The sequence below is a fragment of the Oryza brachyantha genome, chromosome 5 (genome assembly GCF_000231095.2).
Source record: "Oryza brachyantha chromosome 5, ObraRS2, whole genome shotgun sequence".
Classification (NCBI taxonomy): Eukaryota; Viridiplantae; Streptophyta; class Magnoliopsida; order Poales; family Poaceae; genus Oryza; species Oryza brachyantha.
In genome coordinates this window covers 1,625,161-1,650,378 of record NC_023167.2, presented here as the reverse complement: position 1 = coordinate 1,650,378, position 25,218 = coordinate 1,625,161, and the positions used below count along the sequence as shown (strand labels likewise).

The window sequence follows — 25,218 nt, the reverse complement described above, 5'->3', positions numbered from 1 at the left end:
ATTCGTCTCGCGGTTTCCAGGTTAGCCGTGAAATTTGTTTTTTCATTCGTATCCGAAAACTCCTTTCGACATCCAGTCAAACATTTGATGTGACACTTCTCTCAAAAATTTTCTCAATCTAAACAACACCTCAGATGTTTTGCATGATTTTAAGTGCTTTCTCCTTAATTTCTGTGCTAAATTATAAGACGTCTTTTCTAAATAAAATTATCAACTAGAACTATTTATAGTAATAATAAACTAATGTTATGGATGTGATAATATTATAAAAATAACGGTCAAATTATAAGGTTGGCGACTATATAAAAAAAATTTGCTATGGTCAAAAAAATATCTCGAGGTATCGATATCTTATGGTACTAAATCGTTTCCTACCATTAAATTTAGTTAAGCAGGATGGATATGATTAGATCCAACGGTCATAAATAATTTGGTACAGTGAAGTATCGAGTACTTTTTGTTGAACTGAAACAAATCTCACATAAAAAACTAATATACATTATATTTTGATGGACACAAAGGGAGTAGTATGCAGCTAAAGTTCTAATATACCTTATATATATATATGATGCACAGCCAGATTTCACAAATATGTGTGGTGCGTACGATCTTGTACATATATCGCTCTGTGGCTACATTTGGGTTAAGTATCTGATTTGTAATTCTATTACTCTCTGACGGACGGTATCTTCTGCGTTTGTTTATATATGTAAGAGTTCTTACGGCAGAAAGAACCTAGCACTAATTTTTAGGAGTATTTTTATGGTTTTAAGAGGACAAGGATTACATACAACTTGTAGGATTATCACCAACCAATGATAGTTTATTTGCCTTTTGGATCATTGGATGGTGTTGTGTTTCAATTAGTTTTGTTGTTATTCATCAAGTTGTGATATGTAATGTACATGCACTTGTTTGAATTCAAACTCTGCAACAATTGATTGTAGCTTAATTATTTGAAGCAAAAGCCAAAATGAATTCCATTGTCTAAACATCACAATCCATTAATTGATTCAAAGGTAACAAATAAACTGAAGTCTTAAAAGTACAACCAACTTGAGCCCATGACTAGATTTAATTTGCAGATTTGTATGAAGTCTTAAACACTCTGCTAGTGCAACCTTCTCTGGTCCCAACTCCAAAAGAAAATGAGGTATATGCACTAGTGTTTTATAAGTCAAAAAGTTGCTGGAGTAAAAATGAAACACACTGAAAACCCCACTATAATTCTATGGGCTGATGAATTTCTTACCAGTCACCATCACAAGCTACATATGCAAGTGCTCACAGCCTGCAAGTCAATGGAGAAAGTTTGGCGCAATATATATATATATATATATATATGGAGAAATAGATCATATTACCAAGTGTAGCTACTCTCTGCACATCCATGATGAAAAACATATTCATAACTATTTCTGCTTTCATCTAACAGAAAGTGTATATATATATATATATACACACACACACACATTCAACAATAGTTTACTAAACAATTACATATTTGCATAACCTCCTAATATTAATTTATTACCCACCTACTTTTAATATTTTTCTAGTTGTCGATCAATTAATGTCCGCTGCAGACTTAAGTTGAACGTGCTACGAATCCATCGTAAAGTGGAATATAGTTATATTGACGGTTTAAAAATTATTGAATCGGTTGTACGCGTAAATATTAATTGCTCGGGTGGAATAATTTTTATCCTAGATTGCCTTGCCTAAGATCTCTCAAGCACATTTTTGGTTGTTGCTGGGTTGATATGGACATGGATGATGATTTGTTTGACTAAGAGCAGGCTGGCTTGGTCCTTGGTAGCTTGCACTTCTCAAGCACTTGTGTACCTGCTGGACACGGCCGTCAGCTGACCTACTACATGCTCAGAATTCCACACAGCGGTGGTCGAAAAAGAGAGGACAAAATTATACCAGAAGGATGGTGCTCCTCGCTTTTTATTTTTTATTTAATATCATTGACTTTTAATTATTTATTTATTTTAAATATATATATATATATTAATTATTTTGTTGTGATTTGCTGTATTACTAAAAGCAATGTAAGTATGATTTGTAATTCTGTATATTTATATAAAAAATTTAAAAAAAAATATCAAAAGTTGATAAAAACAAATACTTTAAACAAAAAGTATTAAATTAAAAAACCGCAGGGAGGGAGTAGCATCTGTTAAAATAGTCAATTTCTGAACAGTGCTTGGAAAATCTGACAATTTTGTCACCTAATTCCGGACAGCTGGAAAGCAAATAAAGCCCCCATCATTGAAGCTAGTCACTGACAGTTTCACAGTTTCTTGTTATTATTTCTAGAAAAACTTTTTTCTGTGTATAGCAGCATTCCTTTTCTTTTTTTTTAAGTAGTATAGCAGCACTCCTCTTTTTATTAAGAAAACGTGCCGTAATTTTATAGTTTACTTATTAACTTTAAGGTCTTCATTATTGTGGAATAGTTCTGCTATTACCGTTTCGTAGCAGTAAAATGGATGGTTATCGCAAAGACCGGGTTAAATTCACATATAAAATATCTGAACTTAATTTTATTGTTTTACGCCGTAACCCAAACTAACCGTACGGTTTGGTACATTAACCACGTGGTGGTACGCTTTGAAAGCCATGGTTCGTTGGAACTAAAGAAAATTGTGAAAAATTGTAAAGTGCAGTAAAAAATTCTAGAAAATTCATAACAATGTAGATACCTCTAGAGAAACAGTGGAACATTGAATGAACTTGTTGACATAACCCTTAGTATATTTTTTTATTAAGTAGAAATCATATTCCAACCTATGTGTTATTTTCAAAGTTTTTTTTCTAGTTTCAGTTAGAGACTGTCAGTTTTACTTTGGTCAGCCATAGAAATTAAGTTCTACCTATAGAAGTTTATTTTACTTTGTAGTATTTTTCTAAAAATAAATTTTGACAAAATTCATTACACCATACCGTCGTTCCGTTACCCAGCCCACGCACGGTATGGCGTGTTAACCCTGACTTATTAACCACAGCCAAAATTTAAATTTCGAAAGTTAACTTTGAGTTAATTTTGTGTTTTTTTCAAAAAGATCTAGTGAGTATAATTTAATGGGATTTTGTCTTTCAAAATCCTACGAGTAACATGTATTTAACTATATATATAATAAAAATGTATCTGCACAAATTAAAGGTTGCACCATATGCATCATCAAATCTCTTTCTTCCTACGGACCACATATTGTCGATCTCATCTATCCCAAGCTAGCCGAACAAATTAATCCGTGCTACTCACTTCATCCCTAATTTTGTACTCCCTCCATATTTATGACGCCCGTTAACTTTTCGGTCCACGTTTGACCATTCATCTTATTCAAAAAAAATTATATAATTATTAATTATTTTGTTATAATATGATTTATTATTATAGGAACTTTTAAGTATGCATTACATTTTGCATATTTGGATATAAATTTTGAATAAGACGAATGGTCAAATATAATCCTAAAAGTTAACGGTGTCATGTGTATATAGAGAGTACATGTTTGACTCTTCGTCTTATTCAAAAAATTACATGATTATTAGTTATTTTTATATTATTGTATTTATTGTTAAATATACTTTTATGGACATATATAGCTTTACATATTTGAAAAAAATAATAAGACGGATAGTCAATGGCGTCAAATATTTAGGGATGGAGGCAGTATTTAATATCTATTGAGACTTGAGAGTTAGAAAGAAACAAATAGTATCTTGTTTGTTACTATACCCCAATCCATTGATCATCAGTCCCCACATATATATATGCATATTAAAGATGTGACTGGTAGATCATATCTTTCAGAAGAAAAAGAAATGCCTAATCGATGCATATGGTTTATAAGATATCGCTTTTAATCAAACCACAAAAAAAATTATATATAGTTTGGAATGTAGCATATAACTGTTCAACCTCATGTGCATCATCAGTCACCGATGGATCAGCATTGCTCATTGTTTTCAGGGATATGGGCTGAGTTTTTCTAATAGATGAAGATAAAGATGATTTATTTTCTGACTTTTATGATACCTATTTATTATATAAATAATAAAATTAATTGCTATAAAGTTAAAATTTTATTTTTAAAATATAAGATAAGATGATATTTTTATATTTTTTTTAAAAAATACATTGTTTTAGTAATTCGAAAACGTGTGTAAAAGCAAGGCAAAAATATTATTTTAAAAAAATTATTAAAAAATTTTTATTTTTAAAAATATGTGTAAAGAAATGCAGCCATGGATGTGTAATTAATGGTCTCGCAGCATGACAGAAAGAAGAATGAACAAGGAGAGATCGATCGAGATGTGTAGTTGGTAAGTGATGGTGGATAGATATATAATAGATTCTGGTCTCGTCCTCACCTACTTTTATGTTTTATATATAATTTACTAGCTCCATTATTTCTAGCTAGCTGGTCTAATTAATTAATTAACTTCTCATTGGCTTAACCTCTGGCTAGTTTAATTTGCAACCGATCAATTATTATTAAAGGAATTAATTGGTAAGGCAAAAGCATATAATCTTCTCTCATACTAGTCTCACATCGATTGCTACAGTGGTTAGTTTCGTAAGTTGTAATCACTCGCTAATGATGCCATGATTATCGATGATAATCACATAAAAACCACGTGAATTTGAATTCAATTTTTTTTATATAAAATCACCGTAGTTTTGGAGATCAAACTGTCAGTAGCGAACGATTATCATGTAATATGTATTGCATAGGTAGTGATTATTACCGTAGTTTTGGTGCAAACGATAATCACGATATCTATATCTACTACGATAATCATAATTTTTATGTGAAAACTACACAATACATCTCATGATTATCATGATATATATCACTATCATCGTGATATATACACGATGTTTTTTAGATTTTTCTTTCATTATTTTTCAAGTTATTTGAATTCTTATGATATTTAACGAACTAAACCACGGTTTCTCGTTATCGTGTTATGACAGGATGGCTGAATATCGTGATATTGGCATATTGCAAACCGGCCCTGATTGATACTGACCCGCTTATTCGTGACAAGACGCACAATTAGTCACTGATCAGATTAAACACCCTACCTATTGACAACGACGAGATCAACACTGACCAACGTCTGAACAGTAATTTAAACAAACACAGTGTTGGCGTGTTTGTCGATCTGTATGTTGACTATGTGAAAATTACGAAATTTTCAATCCTGTTGTCATGGATTAAGGATGATGTGATTGATTTCGCAGTAACAGTGCCCTGGCATTATGCCAACAGCAACGTCCACCAAGTACGTTTAGTAGCGGTCAAATATTTGCTATGAAAATATAAGAGGCAAGTTGCCAGTTTTTTCCGCTTTTGCTTATGTTTATAAGTCAAATTTTAAATTTTAATCTTAAATTTAAAGTAGATTTTAGGATTCTTTTTATTGTTAGTCTTGACTTTTGAATTACCGTGAACCCGTATATAAAATTATGCATATAGTAAGGAGGACTAAGCAGTGGCAGAACATGACCTCTCCCAATAAAAAAATTCTTTTCTATATGTAGGTTAGATTCGCCATGTTCTTGCTTTACCGGTTTCGATTGCAACTATACAGCGAGCATTTCTATAATGAAATTTGTTAAGATTAGACTATGAAACAAAATTAAAGATGGATTTTTAAGAGATTATTTGGTAATCGGAGATTGCAATGAAGATGACGATAGATTTGATTATCAATGATTTCCGTACGATGAAGAATTGTGCAGTGAAATTTCAACGAACATGTAAAATATATTGACCACTTTTGAAAACTATTCACTTTTATCTGTTGCCACTGCATAAAAAATTAGGATAAACCGTTAAAATTTTGAACTGTCAAATATTTGTCTGATCGGCTAGCGCCCATGATTTTCTGTCCAGCTCCACCACAGAAGACTATATACCTATGACTTGGTGAATTTTTTTTCACTAAAATCACATGACGTTAACTATACTATAAATATGGTATAATTATAATATAAGTAAAGTCTTGCAGAGTTGAAAAAGCTTGAGTGCACAATGCAAGGTCGAGTTCTCGTCGAGAATAGCACGAATCTTAATGTGCGCTTATCAAACGGCCAATACAAATCCAAGAGAAAGAAAAAAACACACGGGATCAAACGTTATGTGAGACCATAAATGGGCCCGTTGGCCCATATTGCTGACAGCTCATTCTGAGGGGAGTGGCCCACGCCAGTTCGTAAAATGGGCCGACAAGGCCTGTATTTTTGCAGCCTACAATGGATAATTTGGGCCCAGTCCAGGTTGAATTTCAGCTATTGATCATTAACGAAATTTCGGCCCAGCCAATGTTGGATCATATCATGGAACAAGTTCACCAGTGGTCCCTCAACTTAATATCGAGTCTATGTGAGGTCTCCTAACTACAAACCATAAATATGTACAACTAAGCTCATATAAACCGCTCAGAAAAGGTCTCTCGATAATATCGGTTTATTTTTTTATCTAGTTTTATACACATGGCGTACAGTGAGTCCCACGTATCATGTATTTGTTTTTTTCCTCGTTTCTTCGTTTCTCATACTTCTCTCCCTTGCTCTCCTCTCTCTTCTTCCTTCTCTAGTAACAACGCCTGGGGGCGCGGAGGCTGGCCGGGCTGGGCGTCGGTCTCCGTCCTCATCTGTGAGCTCGCCCGCTGCCCTGTTAGGGATGGCAATTTCCCCGGTGGGAGTGGGGGCAATTTAGCCCTGCGGAGAATCATGGTCGACGGGGACGGTGGAGAAATTATTTTTTAATAGTTAATGTATGGATCATTCGTTGTGCGTACATGTCATAGCCATCAGCATCTCTCACGCACTCATGTCTCCCTTCTTGCCAAGTCATTCATCTTTGATCCAATTGTCCATATGCATCGACTAAGATTTGGGGAAATTTGAGTCGACTAATGAATCGCAAAGGCAAAATTAAAGACTAAGTTAACAGCTAGATCATGCGTAGAAAACCCCAGAATTGCTTAATTAGAATTAGAAGATGAGCAATATATACAACTTGTCGAAGACCCGTCACAATTATTTCTTTCTTATTATTATTTGAAGCACCTAGAACAATTCATAATTTCACACACTGTAAGGCTTCTGAATCATAGCAAAGGCAGCATCGCGATCATGATTTCGTCCACAAATGCTCTCATCAGATGATGTTTACACGCCCAAATGTGAAGTTAAATTAAGAGAGGAACGTCCTTTAATAAGCACGATGTGTTTAACTCCGACATCTTAATCAGAATTAAATCAGAATGTGATGGAAGTCAGGGGTTCAAACCACATAATTAATCCGGTTTTTTTTTGTGTGGGCATCTGGCCCGGCCAATTGATTATATATATTGTCTGTCTGATTGATACGTACTTTATTGATTTTTTTATACATGTTTGATCGTTTGTTATATTCAAAAAATTTTGTGTAAACATATAAAAATATAAGTTATAATCAAAATAAATTTAATAAATAAATCCAATCATAATAAAAATAAGTGATAATTATGTAAGATTTTTAATAAGAAGAATGATCAAACATGTGCTAAAAAATTAACAGTATCATCTATTAAAATGTATACAGTATTAGGGTTAATTTGCATGATCAAAAACCAGTAAGACCGGTAGGTGCGTACGTCTGCGTCTGATCCACGTGCAGCACATCTAAGGTGTGGATGATATATATGCAATTCTCCTACTTTCCAATCACGTATTCTTCACCTTTTAAATATATTTATTTCAATTTTTTGAATGTGAATCGTCATTATGCTTGCAAATGTTTAGCTAGCACAGTTAAGTACATGATTTCATTCACTAGATACAAATTTAATTTGGTGCCCGAAAACCACATGGATATATTTTTAGTAGGATTTAACGAAGGATCGATACTTATGGATGTACAAGTATATATAGTGTGTAGCAATACGTGTACATATACGTCTACCGTATAATGAAAAAAAATTAATCAGTGTCACTTGTATTGTGTTGCATCACACTCTTCTAGCTTCTTGTGTTAGTAGGCAATTGGTTGTTACATAGTACAACAACATTTGTAAGATAAAAACTATATAAAATACGAATCACCATCGTGCCATATGCTCACTCCTTTATATAAATTAATGAATAAGAGCTAATTTTGATATGTCCAAAACCAGAGAGGTACATATACGAGACAGAATGGGATTAGGTAGCAAGCTAATTGAATTAATTAATTGTAGTGATGTGTGGATTAGTTTTGGTGCACGTCGCTAGCTAGCTACTGCCGTGACACCTCCTCTATGTCGTAGTTAATTATCCATAGTTCACAGATCCTCGCCGACAATGGCAGATTCAGTAGTACTGTTGCATGTAATTTTCACCATAATTTTCACAATAATATCTGAACCAGTATGGTGGTAAGTACTACAATTGTATCTTGATCGAAATATTATATATTAATTAATTCAGCTTAAATATTTTTAATTCCTCTATGCCTGGATTTTTTATTTTATTTTTTGCTTTTCAGTCTTACAAAATGGATAAGCTAAACTAACTTTCGCAACATAAAAGATGCAACTTTAATTTAGTTTACCTTTTGTTTTATGTCTTAGCCTAGATGTGTATCCATGTTTATCTAATCATAATTTTCTTATTCATATAAAAAAATAATCCACAACAAACCACTGTTTATTCAATTCAATATAAGGTATATTTATATTACCATCTTTTTTTTTACCTGGTGGAAAGAAAAATAACATAAGTATCAAAGGATATTATACGAGAGAATTATCTATTTGCCCTTTGAAGTTGATCTATTCCCTGATTTTCCACGTACAATATTGGCTCTTTCCTTAATGCACTTCATTCTCAATTTTTTTTACATTTATTTGCTCATTCCCGTGTATTGGCGTTCCATCAGTAGGTGACTGAAAAGACAGTTTTGCTCTTAGCTTGTTGTATACTCGGCTAGCAATTTTACTTTTTAAGAGGCGATTTTTATACTAGCAAGTTTTTAACATTTGAACTTCTCAAATGCTTAATAATAAAAAAAAGAAAATTTTATGTGCATATTTTTGTTGAAAAAGTACTATGTTTATATCATAGATTCAATTTTTTTTTGTTCTAATATAAAACAGATGATCAAAATTTCAAATGTTCAACCAAATCTTATCATGAAAAATTAAATTGCGTCGGTGCGTGGAGTGCATTTCACACATAATATCTAGGGCCAGGTAGTGAAGTGCACCTATTCTGTTTTTATATCAAGTTTATCCATGAACAATGATGCTCATCCACGTCGAGCCTAAATAACCGTCCACATAGTTTATGAGTCATGGGTATGTGGATTCACTAGTAGGGTTTAAAGTTTGGTACAGGGTGAATAACAATTATTGATAGAGAAGCATCCCTAATACTTCCTCCCAACTCAAACAGGTTTACTTTTTTATTTATTTATGTATTCAGCTTTTGACCATTCGTCATATTTAAAAAATAAAAATAGTCACTTACAAAGTATTATTCATCTTTTACCATTTAATAATAATATCGTAATTTTTTTGATAAGACTACAATCAAATATTATATCTAAAAACTAAAATATAACCTATTTTATAACGGGGAGAGTATATCATAGTAATTATTATACGGGAGTTATTTATTCTGAGTTCTCTCCCTACCGATCTCTTGTCTTGTCAATCAACGGCAGCTATGATTTGGATCCAAGACAAACCAAGGTATGTGGCTTATGTATGTATAGTATGTATGGGCTAAGAGGGGAATCAGTTGAGTCATCAAAGCAGTTGGCCTCGGAGATCAACTCTCATCCAGCCAAATCTGAGAAACAACAAAGGGCATGGCTCTTCCAAATGCAAAATTGCTAATGTATTCAGCTACCAAGTGCCATTTCCTTCTGCCTGCCATCTTTCCCTCTATTTCTTCTTTAATTGCCCACCAAATCATAAGAAATCGGTATTTTTAGCTACACACGTACACACCAACTAACAGTTGTTATATAAAGTTCTAGAAAAACTTGTGCATATTCTTCCAATAGAATTACACAAATGTTGAAAGACTCGTCTTCTAATTTATTATTTTAGCATCAACAAAAAATGAATTTTTTAATAATAGATATATATCAAAATTTTGTCCTTCTTTTTTCCTCTATAACTCTTTTAATTGCTCGCCAAATCGTAAGAAATCGGTATTTTAGCCCCCACACACCATGCACACAAACTAACAAATATCACCTAAAATTCTAAAAAAAACGTGTGCATATTCTTCCAATAGTATATATTATACAAATGTACAAAGACTCGTCTTCAGATTCATTATTTTAGTCGTAACAAAAAATTGACACTTTTAATAGTAGAAATATATCAAAATATTTTCTTTCTTGTTTCCTCCGTATGTATAACGAATTTAAAGATAAGACTTTGTACATAGGTCTAAAACTATTAGAAGTGCATTCAAAAAATTTCTAGAACTTTTAGTTGATGAGCATGGTGTGTGCACACAGGGGCAGATGCAGCATATTAGCAATGGGGGTCTGGGACCACAGTCAAAATTTGTACTCTTTAGGTATACTAGCAAATCGCCCCTGCTTTGTAATGGGATTTTATATTTTTAAAATATCATTAAGTGAGAGTAGTTGACATATTTAATCATTAGTTATTTTTTCTTAAAAAACATAATACAAATAAAAAAGAAGAGGCATATAAACTTTAAAAGCCCAGTAAAAATAAAAGCCCACAAAGCCTATTTAAAAACCCTAACCCTACTATCACTCTCTCTCCCCTCACTCACTCCCTCCCTCCCTCCCTCTCTGTCCTAGCGGCGGCGGCTGCGCGGCAGGCATGCGCGGGAGAGGGGCGACAGCAAGGAGGGAGGTCGGCAGTGGCAGGGGCGGAGACCCACGCGACGGATGGGCGGCGCGGCACGAGGGCGACCCGCGCGGCGGCGCACTGGCGGTGGCGGCTGTGCGGGGGGCATGGGACGGGGTGGTGGCAGCGGAGACCCACGCGGCGGCGGGGCGACACGGCACGAGGGCGCTCCGCGCGGCGACGGTGACCCGTGCAGCGACAGCATCCTCGCCGCTCCCTCTCCAAGCGCAATCGGCAGTCAGTCCTCCTCCCGACCTTTTCCGGGCCCACGTATCATCCATTCTATTGGTGGTCCACTACCACTAGGTTCTTTTATATATGGTATAGATTCATAATAGTATGACCTATGAGCTCCCATTTCAATAGAAAAAAATAATATCTCAGAGTTATTTTAAGTTATAATAAAATAACTTGACTTTCTAACAGTTCTGTGAGTCATATACGCAGGCCCAGTCAAATTATATCCTACGTGCGTCCCTGTGTGCACATGAAGCTTGCGTGTACAAAACACGTTCCACGATTAATTAATCAACCTTAGCGATGCACATGGACACCCAAATCAAGCATTTCCATAGTATATCAGAGGAACCAATGCCACCAACATCTTTATCATGAAAAGAAGACAAACATAAATTATACGAAATTTATGGACCTCAACTCCCTCAAATCTTGCCGTACGGTGGATAAAGGGACATAATGACACTTTCTATTGATTCTCCTCCATTTGAAAACTCCTGTTTGCGCGTACTTGAAGTGAACTCGGTATATCCGTCAAATTTAATTAAAATCTGTATTTGTTTGGAATCTGTTTTAAAAAATACAAATTACCGTACTCGCATTGTGGATCAAAAGTTGGTGGAGCTAGCTAGCGTATAAGTCACCAAACGTCAAGATTGCCTGTTATTTTTAAATCTCTGCATTGGATGATCATGATAAATAATTATGAATGATTAATTTGTTGGATTTATATAATTATATATAGAATAATCAATACTGGAGCCAGCATATGTGTGATCGATCTCGTGGTGAATTAATATATTCTGTATGTGTACGTCGCAGGATCAATTTCGTTGGATTGTCAAATTGCATGTACAGTACTATACCTAGCTCTCTTTTCGTTCTTAAGTACTATATTATTTTTCTTAAGAAGAACCAATTAATGCCTTTTATGCTCTCGTGTACTAAGTTTTAATTATTGGCTGTTAAATGATATTCCAAATGTTCATGCGTCTAAAAGAAGGGAAAGAACTGAATTAATATATGGTGGATGCAATGCATGTGGACGTCCTATCAAACCCAATGGACAACAGCATGGGGGTACTATTGAATTAATGTTATTTTCTCCAACCATGAAATATGATGCTTTGAGTAGTAACTTTTATTGCGAAATATTTGAAAATCCTAATAATAAATTAATATACCGGAAAATAATTTCCCAAGCAGACGACCTATACACAAATTGTTTCGTACACTCAATCTGAATAATATCGATGTTCATAGTTAACTTTTTCTTCCTATGATCAGCGTGGGGGTACTTTATCTCCATGAACATGATACAATATTGAAATAGAGGTATAGACATAGCAATGTCGATATATAGTAGCAAAATACTCATGCGTCGCAACAGGTTATTGAAAATAGTAAAATTAAGACTTTTGAAAAAAAATTCTTTTAATTGGTTGAAACATTATCATGTGTGGCAGACTATGTTCAAAAAATACCCAAAAAATTCATCTGAAAAACAAAACAACCATGTGTAGAAAATTAAGTTATAGAGTTACGCAAGTACAAAGAACACTTAGAGCATTCACACATATTGCGCTAACATAATGGCTTAATTAACAGAGATGGTGGTGGTGGTGATCACTATAGTACTCCCTCCATTTTTTTAATTGGTGGCATTGACTTTTAGATCTACGATTGACCATTTGTCTTATTCAAAAAATTGTATAATTATTAACTGTTTTGTTATGATTTAATTATTATTATTAAAGTAACTTTAAATATGATTTATAATTTTGCATATTTAAATAGAAAATTTAAATAAGTCGAAGAGTCAAACATAAATCTAAAAAGTCAACGGCTACAACTAAAAAATCAGAGGGAGTATAGTATAGATCATAGCATACCACAGTACCTACCTGGCTACACAGAATAGGGGAAAATACAAACTCAAAGCTCACTGTTCATCTTAGCGGGGAAAAGAGATGTGTATTCACAAATTAATTTTGTACCGACAAGCAGACAGACAGGTATATAAACACATCTTGATTGAACAGAAGTGTCATGCAGTCATACTCATAAAGTCATTTTTGTTCACTCAATTGAATCAATTGGATTGTCATCAAGCCGCTAGCTAGGCATACGCTGATTATATGGCTATGAATTAATTGTCCCCAAACGTGATGCATGCATCATGTCTTTTGAATTGTCCCTTTCCAGACACTTGGGTCACGTTCTACGTAGTTTTTGAATTAGCCAATTAGAGAGAAATTTAATTAGCATTTAATTAATTGAGTATTAGTTGCTTAAAATCCTTAAAAATAGATTATTTGATTTTTACGATAACATATATATATACAAGAATATTCGGATAAAACGCAGTATTTAATGGTTTAAAAAGCATGCAAACAGCTGAAAAGAACATGCCCTTCGATTCCGTCCTACGTGGCCTCAAATGAGTAATGAACCATCCCAAGCATTGACTTAGTGAACTAATCCGCCACGTGGAACCGCCAAGTGGCGGGATTAAGAATGGGTGCAAGGAATCAAATGGGATCCCATGGTGATGGCGGTGGCATATGGAGCATGGATCCCAAACCCCTCAACACAAGCAACCTGTGGCCCCCACCAAATCAGAAGACAGAAGCAACAAAGCTTTCTTATTATGTTAATTTATGCTTGCTCCAATAATCAGCTACAGTTTAAATTAATCAACTGTATATACAACAATAATAATAATACAATGCCCTCTTGTAGGTGCTTGTGCATGTCCATGCAAGCATTCTTATCCTATTTCTCCACTTCAATCTCAACTAATTATCCCCAGCCACACCATTTTAAGGCATATTACCCATTTTCCAAAATTACCCTCCAAAAAAGGTCTCACCTTGCTAGCTTCTGCTAAGAGCAAGTTCAATAGTATAGTCGACTAGTAGCTCCAATTCATTTACAATCAATCTAATAGCTAATTCATACAATAGTTACCTATAAAATATTATTACATGGTCCCACACATGTCACACACACTGTATCTTGGAGTCCGTGTGCAGCTGGCTACAAATTAGTAGCTCACATCACTTCTCTCCCATTTTATCTCTTTAAAATATGCTAGTTGGCTTATAGCCTGCTATTGTACCTGCTGTTAATTGTCCACAGCCACATCATTTTCAGGGCTATGATTCCCCAAATCACCCTGCAAAAAGCTCTCAAAGTTGTGCTTAGTACCAGTGAGCAAGCATCTTAAGGTGACACTTGGGGTTATATTAGTCATTTTTAAAGAGATTTCAGCCCACAAGATTCATGCTTAGCGTGGGTTTGATTGAGATTGACACGGCCGGAAAAGTTACCCTTCTATTTTGTCCAGTTGGGTTGGGGCAGCTTGATTGGGCCACGTGGCACTTAGGCCCCATGTGGGCCAGCCCCTGTCGGTGACGTCAGCATTGATGGGTTAACAGCTGTGGCTACACAAATACTCCTGCTGATTACCGTGATATATTAAAACTTTCTAATCTTGTCTAAGTTCATATCCGTGCTAATGTAAACACATATATAAAAGATATACATTAGTATATAAATAAATCTAGTTAAACTTAGAAAGTCTTATAATATGAAACGAAGTAAATAGTACATTGACTTAATTATCCAGGTGTGGGTTTTCTTTTAGCAAAGCATGTATTTTTTATATATTTTCTAGGAAAATTTGTGTTGTGAAAATAGTTTAGAAGTATAAATGTTTACACCCAGTCATTATTATTGAAGTTGGGGTGGATTTAGAGATAGAGCGTCGCAGAAAAAAAGAACTACGCCGGTTAACACAATCCTAGACGTTAGCAAGTTTAAAAACCGAAATAGAACTAGTTTAACCATTTGTTTATCAGGTACATCCAGTAATAAAGACTCGTGCTCCACAAATACAAGGCTACTGCAACTTAAATTGGTGTACATTTACTGTTACAACTATGTGATGCGGCAGGTTACATTTCATTTCATATCCATAATAAAAAAGATTGTAAATTCCACATATATCTAGAATTACAAATATAACTATAGATAAACAAGGAAACCATGAGAATATTTTTTGGCTTTTATATGGAAAAAGAGTTCTTACCATTCTTTTAAAAAGTATATCGACACTTTTCAGTATAAAAATTTAGTAACAGTACTATAATTTTGCACTAAAATCTTTATAGCACTTCAATATACTTCTCAAAGATTTAAAAATATCCATAAAAAGTCAAACGAAATATTTTCAAACGAAAAATATAAAATTTTTATATATGTGTTTTTAACGATTTAAAAGCAACGGCTACAAAATAAACTTTAATAAGGAAACTGAAAAATCAACTATTCAGATTTGGGTTATAAGTACTGAATAAAAGTGAAAAAGAAAAATGAGGTTGCTACGTTTACACCGGGTGACGTGAACTTACATTAAATTATCCACCTCTTTCCAAGGTAAAAAAAAAAAAACTGTGGCATAGAAATAACACGGTGACACCTCGGCAAGAGCTCTAGAAACGTCTGCTTTTACCCAGCTGCAACGGGTATAATGTTCTCGTTTCTTTTATATCTTTCGTGGAATATTAAAATCGATTATTTGCCTTATGCTTTAAAAATATGTCTCTTTAATAAACTTTTATAAGTGTATTTTTCAAAAAGAAAAATTCAGTTGTGTTTTGTACGAAACCTGTTCCAAACTATTCATTGAGTGCAAATATTTAGTTTATTGGAGAAGCATATATGTAGTATGATGGTGAGTCATATCCATCGTGACTCAAATCCTGATACCAATAAATATTATTCACATATAAATTGGTTTTCTACGTAAATATAATGAGATCAGGGATACGTTTTTCATCCCTTAAACATGGGTCAGATGTCAGAGGGGGCACATTGCTAGTGTGGTATTAACGTGTTACATGTGTAGTGGTGTGTATGCGCAAAATGCATTTATCATATAATTGAAAAATAATATTTCATCCAAATCAGAACGTGCTTTATCTGGGGAGACCTAGCAGATCAGATAGGCAAGACAGCAAACCCTGTGGTTGTGGTCTGCAGAGCCTTCTTTTCAACGTGTGCAGTAAACCTGCTGCCCACTTGGCTGTCATTTAGGGAAGGCACCTTCCCTGCTATAAGTTAATCCAAATCAAGACCACACAAAACTCAGCACAGATCAGACATGAAAAGCAGCAGCCGAGTAGACAAGATGACAATCACAACTCACACAAGACAGCAAGATGGATCATCATAAATCCATTAGCCAGAGGTAGAAGAAGCAAAGCTCATATAGATAGGGAAAGAGTTATAAATACCCTCCATTTTTTTGTTCATCTGTCATCCCTTCTCCCCCCAAATCCACCCATCAGAGGAGGAAGAAGAAGTAGAAGAAGAGGGAGGAAGAGTATTTTTTTGAAAAAAGCTTTGATCTTGGGTTGAGTTTGGGGGGCGGGTGATCAATGGTGAAGGGCGGCGTCAGTGGCGGCGGCGGCAGGCGAGAGGTGCTGCTAGGCGGGTACGAGATGGGGCGGACGCTCGGGGAGGGGAACTTCGGGAAGGTGAAGTACGCGCGGCACCTCGCGACGGGCGGCCACTTCGCCGTCAAGATCCTGGACCGCGGCAGGGTCGTCTCCCTCCGCGCCGGCGACCAGATTAGGCGGGAGATCGCCACGCTGAAGCTGCTCAAGCACCCCAACGTCGTCCGCCTCCACGAGGTGATCACCGTCTCCGCCCACTTTGCGCTTCGAAGCTAATAAAGCCCTCTTCTTCTTTGGCCGAAATCTGTTGCATTTCCATCGACGAAGAGCCGAAGAGGGAGATTCGATCGAAAAGACGGTTTTTTTTTTCTCTTTTTTACGGCGGATTCGGCCGATTTAGCGATAAACCACTGGATAAATCCGCTAATGCCATTTCCACCGCCACGGCCGCCGGTTTCTCTGGCGCCGCCATGTCGCCGGCGCCGGCGCCGCCGCCGCCGCCATGTCGCCTGCCCCGTGGAGCAGTTGATTCCGCGGGCGCGGACGCACGTAGACTAGGCTCGAGCCACGTGGCGTTGGTCCACCTGGCAGGTAAGTGGCGGGTGGGTGGGCCACCCACGCGGAGCCGCTCGACGCCACGCTGGTTGGACCTGGACCGGCGGGAGCCACCGCCACCACCGGCAATGGCACCATGGCCATGCGCGTCGCTTTCCGGCGGAGCAAGGCGACGTGGTAGACTCGGCGCACCGCGTCTTCGTTTTGGTGGGTCCCCTAATTATTACCCTGCAGGACCACGGCTCACTCGAGAACCGGATGCCTCTCGCCGGAATAGTTCGCCGGCCCCGCGCCTCGCCGTCACATCATCGTCGTCTTCACCTCCGGCGGGTTCCTTTTTTGCGTGCGTGTGTGATCCCGACTGTGGCCACGCATGGCCATTGCCGAATGCCAACTAGCAATAGTTTTTGTCCTTGTCGAATTTATGGCATGTTCTTTTCACCTTTAAAATGAGAAACACAAAATCTGTAGTTTGGTTTCATGGCACTGTCAGTGTCAGATAATCAGATCTTAATCTTGTAGTTCAACCATTGATCCAGGTTGCTGCTAGCAAAACAAAGATTTACATGGTGCTCGAGTTTGTCAATGGAGGCGAACTGTTTGAGAGAATTGTAAGCCCATGTCACCCTTATTTCATTGATCTTTTGAGTTCTTTCCAAGCTGCAAAAATATCATGTCAGCTGGAATTATTAATTCTAAGTTCTAACACTTGAATCTGTTTTAACAATGAAAAAAATAGGCAATAAAGGGAAAACTCTCTGAGAAAGAAGGAAGGAGGCTTTTTCAGCAATTAATTGATGGTGTGAGCTACTGCCATGATAAGGGCGTCTACCACAGAGACCTCAAGGTAACGAACGATTTGTTTTTAGGGAAAAACTTGTAATTATCTATCTATGGATTTTCGTCTTTCATGCAAATTACCAACTTGGTCAATGTGGATTCGTGACTTTGTAACATAATTCTTGTGAATCATTCCACTGTTACAGCCTGAAAACGTTCTTGTGGACAAAAAGGGCAACATCAAGATCTCTGATTTTGGTCTCAGTGCTTTACCTCAACATCTCGGGGTATGATTTCACAAATTCAGCTGTATTAAAAATGTTTTGCTTAGATGAATCTTTCATTGAACTGTAAATTCGGTACTTCTCAGAATGACGGATTACTGCATACTACTTGTGGTAGCCCCAACTATATTGCCCCTGAGGTAAGTGAAAGTTCTTCTCAGACCAACCGAATTATTCTCTTGTAAAGCTTCTCATCCTTGTGCTAAATGCTTCCAGGTTCTGCAGAATAAAGGATATAATGGATCCTTGTCAGACATCTGGTCTTGTGGAGTTATCCTTTACGTAATGCTTGTAGGATATCTTCCATTTGATGACCGAAATATTGTTGTTCTTTATCAGAAGGTAGTGGTTATCTCAAGCTGAAATAATATAATCCTGATATGGTATTCTCCAGCCATTTTTAATGACTACGTTTATTCGTTTTGGTTAGATTTTCAAGGGTGACACTCAGATCCCAACGTGGCTTTCGCCTAGTGCACAAAATCTTCTTCGGAGGATTCTTGAACCCAATCCGATGAAGAGGATCGACATGGCAGGGATCAAATCACACGAATGGTTTCAGGAGGACTATGTTCCTGTTGTTCCATATGATGATGACGATGACGATGTACAGCTTGGTGCACGCCTTCCTGTCAAAGAGGTAGAAGAGATTAATAGACTTCATAAATCTATTGGCGATTATCTATGTCCTGACAGTAAATTTCTTTTTGGTGTTTGCAATTTCTGATTGGCATTTTTTGGTCTCTTTTCTTTTCTGAAGCAAATCAACGATGAGCCTGGAGATAAGAATTCTCATCAGATCAATGCTTTCCAGTTGATTGGAATGGCATCATCCCTTGATCTTTCAGGGTTTTTTGAGGATGAGGTTTGTGCAGTGCCTTTTCAGAAATTGTCTTCCAGCATTTCCATTTCCTTAACAAGGCTGAAATAATCTGAAATAGAAATTAACTACCACTGCATGTTTTAAGCTTCTCTAACTATCATATGCATTTGCTGTGAAATAACTTATTTCCCAGGAAACTGTTGATTAACACATGAAATGAACTTGTCTTGCACCACTTGCCATTACATTTTAACAGGAAATGGAATGAATAATCACTGCCTGACTTGTTACAGGAAGTATCCCAAAGGAGGATTAGATTCGCATCAATGCATACACCCAACGAAGTGTTCGACAAGATTGAAAGCTCTGCAACAGAGTTGGGATTCCAAGTTCAGAGGGGGCGCAGCAAGGTCTGTAGTGCACAATCCTCCCATCATCATCATATTATTATTACCTTGCAGGACATACTGACACTACCTTACACTCTCGAATGAACTGAAAATGGTTTGCATCTGATTTTACAGCTCAAAGTAATGCGCAATTGCAATGGATCAAAGAACCCCGTGTCATTTATGGTGTCCGCAGAGGTAAAATGCGACGAACCAGACATTTTTTATGCAAAAGCACGACGCAAATGCAAGCCGGCTAATAGAATCGGGGTTGCTATTTTGTATGCCAGGTTTTTGAGCTTGGCCCTGCTATAAATGTTGTAGAACTTAGGAAGTCCCATGGAGATCCTGCCTTGTATAGACAGGTAACAGCAGCTAAAGTAAGAATTGAATTTTAGTTGCCACTGTGACTGAAACTAGAGGATCTCACCATTCTCTCTTTGAAATGTTCTGCAGCTCTGTGAAAGGATCTCCAGTGACCTGGGGGTGTGCAAGACGGAGCAGATCTTCAGAACTGCGTCGGTTGACGATGATCTTCAGAACAGCAATGCAGGGACGCCACTGGTCGCGTTGTGACGAATGCTGAGCCCTGCAAATGTTGTAGCCAGGATGCTGTTTAGGCAAAGAGGATGTGTAGGAACATATTTGGAGGAGAGACAAAAGATGGTAGTATCAGAGTATGTGATACAGTGTACAGATATCCAACTGAGTGGTGACAAAAAAGCAAGCCACCGTTGTAAAACGAAAGGAAGGAAGATGAAATAAAAGAAATAAAATTGCCTTGTTCTAAAGGTGTGCTCCTGTGTATACGTACTGCAAGAAGAAATAATTCACTTGTGGATTCCAAAGCTTGCATTATTATAGAATTCAAGTCAATAAAATTTCTGAGAAAATGGACGCTAAATGTGAAGCAAATTACGTGGCGTAAAAGGCAGCTTCCAAAGAACCGCCACCGAAGGCGTACTTTTGGAACTACGTAAACTTGGTCCAGAGACGAAAGCAGTATATGCCGCTAGCTTATAAGCTAAACACCCCTTTTATATATGATATGTCTAGACAATGCTAAAAAGTTTTGCACTGTGAAACAGTTTATTTGGAAACGACCCTCGCTAGGTCAGAAATGTATATACCTTGCAACTTAACCATTTAGTGACGACCACAGTACAAAGTTTTATATACAAGTAAAATCAGAAATGGCCGGAAGTGGTGCCAATTTAACCAAACGACTCTCGGTCGATCAGGAATTTCCATCACTGCATTCGTCCCTACCAGCTACCCGAATCTCGTGGTTGGGAAGGGAGATGGTGCAGAGAAGAGAATTCCAGCGGGGTGTGTACCTCCAGGAGCAGATCATCCTCTGTTTCCTTTCCTACATTGCTGCTATTTTGTTCTTGTTGCCGTGCATAACTTCAAGAATTTATCTACGAAATCAAAAATCTCCGTGCCTCCTGGCGTCAAGTATTTCTAACCGGATGACTGCGTTCTATATAGATTCTTTTTCAGCTTTTGCGCGTAAGCTTCCCAAAATCCTAAACAGTACGTTTCTTTTCAAAGAAAAAGAAAATGTATATAAAAGCTTATCATCTCGCATTTCTAAAGTAACTTTTTAACTTTATAGTAGTTTAGTCTATCACTTATACTATTAAATAGTTATCATAAAAATCAAAAAGTCTTTCGTCAAGAAAGTACGGGGCCTAAGGAAACTCCGTTCAAGAGAAGCACCTGAGAATCTACTGCAGCGCCTGCAGTTATCATAAAAGATTGCAAGGTCACTGCTACGAAGTAGTATTTGGACTATCCATCCATGTTCTAAATAATCAATAATCATTCAAGAACATAGCCAAGATCACAAAGAAGGGGAAGCTCAAACTATTAAATCTACAGTGAACAAAGAAGAAATAACATGACGGAGAGCAGTAAGAGTTTCTAGGACATGCACAACCCTGACAACAGATATCTGCTGAAAATGGTTGAGACATTACCAAATGCATCGCTGCAATTCTCCAATCCCTTTTTATAACAGAATGCATTTCACCAATCTTGTTAACCTAACCATCAATTTCGAACTCACACTTCCATGCCATGGCAGACAATAAGAATGGAAGGACACAGAAAGATCATGCTCCGATTCGCAACAGGTTTCAGAAACAGGAAAGATACTATGCCATCATGATTTCTCAATCTAGTTAATTTCATCCAAAAAAAAGAAGAAGAAAACGAAGATGAAGCTATCAGCAACACAACATTTTAGTTGTGCAATATGCATCCACAAGCAACATATTTTGCTATACTACAAATAACAAACAGGGTATATGAGATGCAACCAAGCTACAGTTGATGGTGATGACGATGATGATGAACGGATCATGTACCAAGTCAAGACTAGGATTTACAGAGAGCACACTCCAAAATGGGGATTCAATCACATTGCAATCCTTCAAACTTGAGCGACCTTCTATGATTCACATGGCTACACTGAGGCATAATTCCATGGAAGAAGAAGCGGAATAAGGCGCAACGAATATCACGGCTGCAAGCTCCCGAACAGCGGGCCACGATCATCTCCAAACGATCTGTCTGCTGAACCTGCAAGAATTACATTATCAATCATTATACAGAACAATTTAGCTCCCCATTTTGATGTGGTGGTGGCTCAATGTGTGCTCACCTTGCGCCTCATTGCCATCGACATCCATGGGTGACGGCATTGGCAATGGCATCGAGCTGGCTGCGGCGGCCGCCGCCGCGGCGAGCGCGAGCGCCGGCTGCTGCGTGGCGTTGAGCTTGAGCGGCTTGTCTCTGTCTCCTCTGCTCGCCTCGCTGGCCTTCGGGGTCGTCTTCTTCTTGGGCGGCGCCGCGGGCGTGGGCGTGGCCACGGCCGCGGCGGGCGTGGCGGCAGCGGCGGCGGCGGCCTTCTTGGCTTCCCTGGCCTCCGCCTCCGCCGCGAGGAACGCGGTGTCGAGCATCTCGCGCGCCTGCTTCCGCGCCACGGCCGCCTCCAGGACGCGGCGGTCGGCCTCCTCGCGGGCGGCGGCGGCGGCGCGGGAGATGGAGTCGTGCGCCAGGCGCGCGGCCACGAGGAGGACCCGCGCGGCGCGCTCGTCCATCGTGCGGGCGGCGCCTCCCCCCGCGGCGGGCGCGGGGGTGTAGGAGAAGACCCTCCCCTCGGCGGCGGCGGCGCACGTGGGGCAGACGAAGGAGACAGGGTCCGGGACGCAGGAGTGGTGCGCGACGAAGAGGCCGCAGGCGGAGCAGGCGGCGGTGGGCCCCGGCGGCGCAGCGACGGGATCCCGAGCAGCGGCGCCGGCGCCGGCGGCGGGGTTGAAGGCGGGGACCGGAGGGAGGAGGAGGAGGCAGGCGGAGCAGAAGGCGGCGGGGTGGTAGAGGAGGACGCAGGAGGAGCAGAGGCGGCAGTACACGCCCTGGTGGCGGACGTTGTGGAGGGGCCAGGCGTCGCGGCCGGACCCGCAGCGGTCGCCGCCGCAGCCGCGCGGGATCGGGGGCCTCGCGGCGGAGCTGGCGGCGGAGGACATCATCGCGGCGAGGCGAGGCGAGGAGAGGAGAGGGATTAGGGTTTCCGAGAGACACCAAACGGCTCACTCGGTGAGGGATTTTCCAATTTTCTCCTCCTCTTGGGCGAAATGGGAGAATAAAAACTGGGGAAAAAAATAAATTATAGCTTTGCGTTTTTTTAGATAAAAAGTGATTCTAAAATATTGCGGTAGTAATGTTTATTGGGTAAGAATAATGAAACCTAGATTAATTAAGTGCGTGTGAAAATTTTATGTCTAATCGTAAAAGGCGCGAAAACTATTGACTTTACATGCTTGATCATGACGTTATCTATATCGTATGTTGCAGCAAAACTTATTATGGAAAGTAAAAAAAAGGTCATGTTAGTCGGTTTATTCGTTTCACATCTTATATTGAGATGAGCATGGGAGAGACCGAAGTGGTCAACAATTAATTTGTTATCAAGTGACCTCTAAAAGAAAGAGACGTATGATGAAGATCAAAAGAAAGGATGATGGTCAAACTGTAGCTTGAGTGTTTGGACTTACAGTTCCTAATCGGTGGATATGACATTTATTTGATCATTATACTTCTCAGTGAATAAGATTGAGCCTTATACGTAACTCTCAGTGAATAAGATTGAGCCCGATGCTTACACATCATAATATTAGATTGATAATACGACACGAACAACAAAACATGCTCAACTGTTACCAATGGTTATAGTCATTAGTGAGCTACCCATGAACAAGTGTCGGTATGATGTCAAGTTACGTAACGTAGAAATTCGGTTAATAACTTATAAATCTCTAATCTGACATATATAAAATTAAATATGACAACCATTGTGCTACTTATGACACCCGTACAAGTACAAAAGGTTTTCAAGGGCCATAGATGAACTCAACATTTAGGTCCTCGGGGCTACTTTTACTTATAATATATAGTTATATAAGTCATACGACACCATTAAAAAAACATTACTAATATAATATAGAACTTACAAAACTTAAAGTATAAAAAATTAAAGTATTAAAATAGTATGAATACCTTAAATTGTTAATGAAAAATACTTATTATGCTTTATAGAAATGAACTTTTACGAGTATTTCTTAAAGTAAAATTGCCAATGATTTTTTTTTGTGATCAATGTTGTCTAAGACATTCTTCTCGATGATTTGCCGGAGAGGGGAGAGGAGGGTAATGGGCTTCCTTCTGGCGTAGGAGGGTAATGGGCTTCCTTCTGGCGTTGGCCCTAGGCCGTCGGCCCTACCGCCAATGGGTCAGAGCCGGGCTTGCAAATGCATTTATATAATGATAGCACTTTTTAAAAATTGATACTCCTAGAAATATAGCCTCTACATCCATAGATGGACATACACCGCCAAAGTTAAAAACATGAATGCTTAAACTCCACGCCTCACAACCGAAGAGCACAAGAAACAAGCTAGAAGGCAAGCTTCAAATCTTCTCTGTCATAGCTTCAAATTTGCTCTATCATTGTGTAGCAACAATGTGTCATATTGCTCGTCTGCTTAGAATCTTTGATCTTAAGCTGCAACTATATGGCATTACTTTTTTTTTCTGAAGACTGAAGACCTGTGTTATTAGTTTGCCATGCAGTTGTTCTGAAGAAAGGCTCATCCCCGAAGAAAGTTGCAGGATGGATTCTTCAGAGAAGACATTCTTCAAAAGAAGCGAGGCTGAGATATATGCAGAAAATCAAAGAAAAGATCAGCTGGGCAACTGCTAGCTGAGAGCTTTCATAGCAGCAAATTAGCACCCTGAAACTTTGATCCCTTTCCTCACTTGTTTCTGGGCAATAGGAACAGAACCACAAGGCAGATGATTTCAGACAAAAATGTATAAGATTTGTACATAACTATTTTGGTACCCTCACAGTGTCCTGAGAGTAAAATTCAAGTTGATATACAGCTTCTTGTTGAAACATCTGAAATATGCAAGCCCTCCTACTGAAGGTGCCATTGGGCCACTCAAATGCAGACTTGCAGTTCATGTCCACGATCTACAGTGGTGATCTTGAATTCTTCTAGCTTCGCTACCGGTGTTACTCTGGATTGTGAGATGGTAGTATATAAGAATATAGAATTTAGATCAAATGAAATAAGCACTGAATTAATTGTTTATGGCTTCATAAAAAACACAGGAAACAATTAATTCTACTTTATAAAAAAGCAGCCATAACGGTTCACTCAATGAGGGATGGGGACGGAGAGGGATTAGGGTTTGCAAGGAGAGACACCAAACGGCTCACTCAGTGAGGGATT

General features: G+C 38.2%; 2 protein-coding genes across 3 annotated transcripts; one reads left to right on the top strand and one right to left on the bottom strand.

The window, feature by feature from the left end:
- Nucleotides 1–16,246: 16,246 nt before the first annotated feature.
- LOC102706007 (CBL-interacting protein kinase 17) lies at nucleotides 16,247–20,208 on the top strand. Its single transcript, XM_006654904.3, has 12 exons — nucleotides 16,247–16,823; nucleotides 17,681–17,752; nucleotides 17,881–17,988; nucleotides 18,128–18,208; nucleotides 18,292–18,345; nucleotides 18,422–18,547; nucleotides 18,636–18,845; nucleotides 18,966–19,070; nucleotides 19,322–19,438; nucleotides 19,553–19,615; nucleotides 19,708–19,782; nucleotides 19,874–20,208. Exons 1-12 carry the CDS (start codon nucleotides 16,569–16,571, stop codon nucleotides 19,991–19,993), a joined length of 1,386 nt encoding a protein of 461 aa, XP_006654967.1. The 5' UTR covers nucleotides 16,247–16,568; the 3' UTR covers nucleotides 19,994–20,208.
- A 1,185-nt stretch (nucleotides 20,209–21,393) lies between these two features.
- Nucleotides 21,394–23,007, bottom strand: LOC121054535 (Holliday junction resolvase MOC1, chloroplastic-like). 2 transcript variants are annotated; one of them, XM_040524548.1, is made up of 2 exons: nucleotides 22,086–23,007; nucleotides 21,394–21,994 (listed from the first exon to the last, which is right to left on the bottom strand). In XM_040524548.1, the coding sequence occupies exons 1-2, from the start codon at nucleotides 22,951–22,953 to the stop codon at nucleotides 21,942–21,944; spliced, it is 921 nt and encodes a 306-aa protein (XP_040380482.1). In that variant the 5' UTR covers nucleotides 22,954–23,007; the 3' UTR covers nucleotides 21,394–21,941. The 2 variants fall into 2 exon arrangements, with proteins under 2 accessions (XP_040380482.1, XP_040380481.1); XM_040524547.1 differs by having other exon boundaries at nucleotides 21,396–22,003.
- Between the last annotated feature and the right edge of the window lie 2,211 nt (nucleotides 23,008–25,218).

Coding starts and splice junctions, on each gene's coding strand:
- LOC121054535 (XM_040524547.1), bottom strand. CDS start 22,953: ATGATGTCCTCCGCCGCCAGCTCCGCCGCGAGGCCCCCGATCCCGCGC. Junction 22,004..22,085: donor CGATGGCAATGAGGCGCAAG/GTGAGCACACAT, acceptor TAATTCTTGCAG/GTTCAGCAGACAGATCGTTT.
- LOC102706007 (XM_006654904.3), top strand. CDS start 16,569: ATGGTGAAGGGCGGCGTCAGTGGCGGCGGCGGCAGGCGAGAGGTGCTG. Junction 19,071..19,321: donor CAGGGTTTTTTGAGGATGAG/GTTTGTGCAGTG, acceptor GACTTGTTACAG/GAAGTATCCCAAAGGAGGAT. Junction 19,439..19,552: donor TTCAGAGGGGGCGCAGCAAG/GTCTGTAGTGCA, acceptor CTGATTTTACAG/CTCAAAGTAATGCGCAATTG.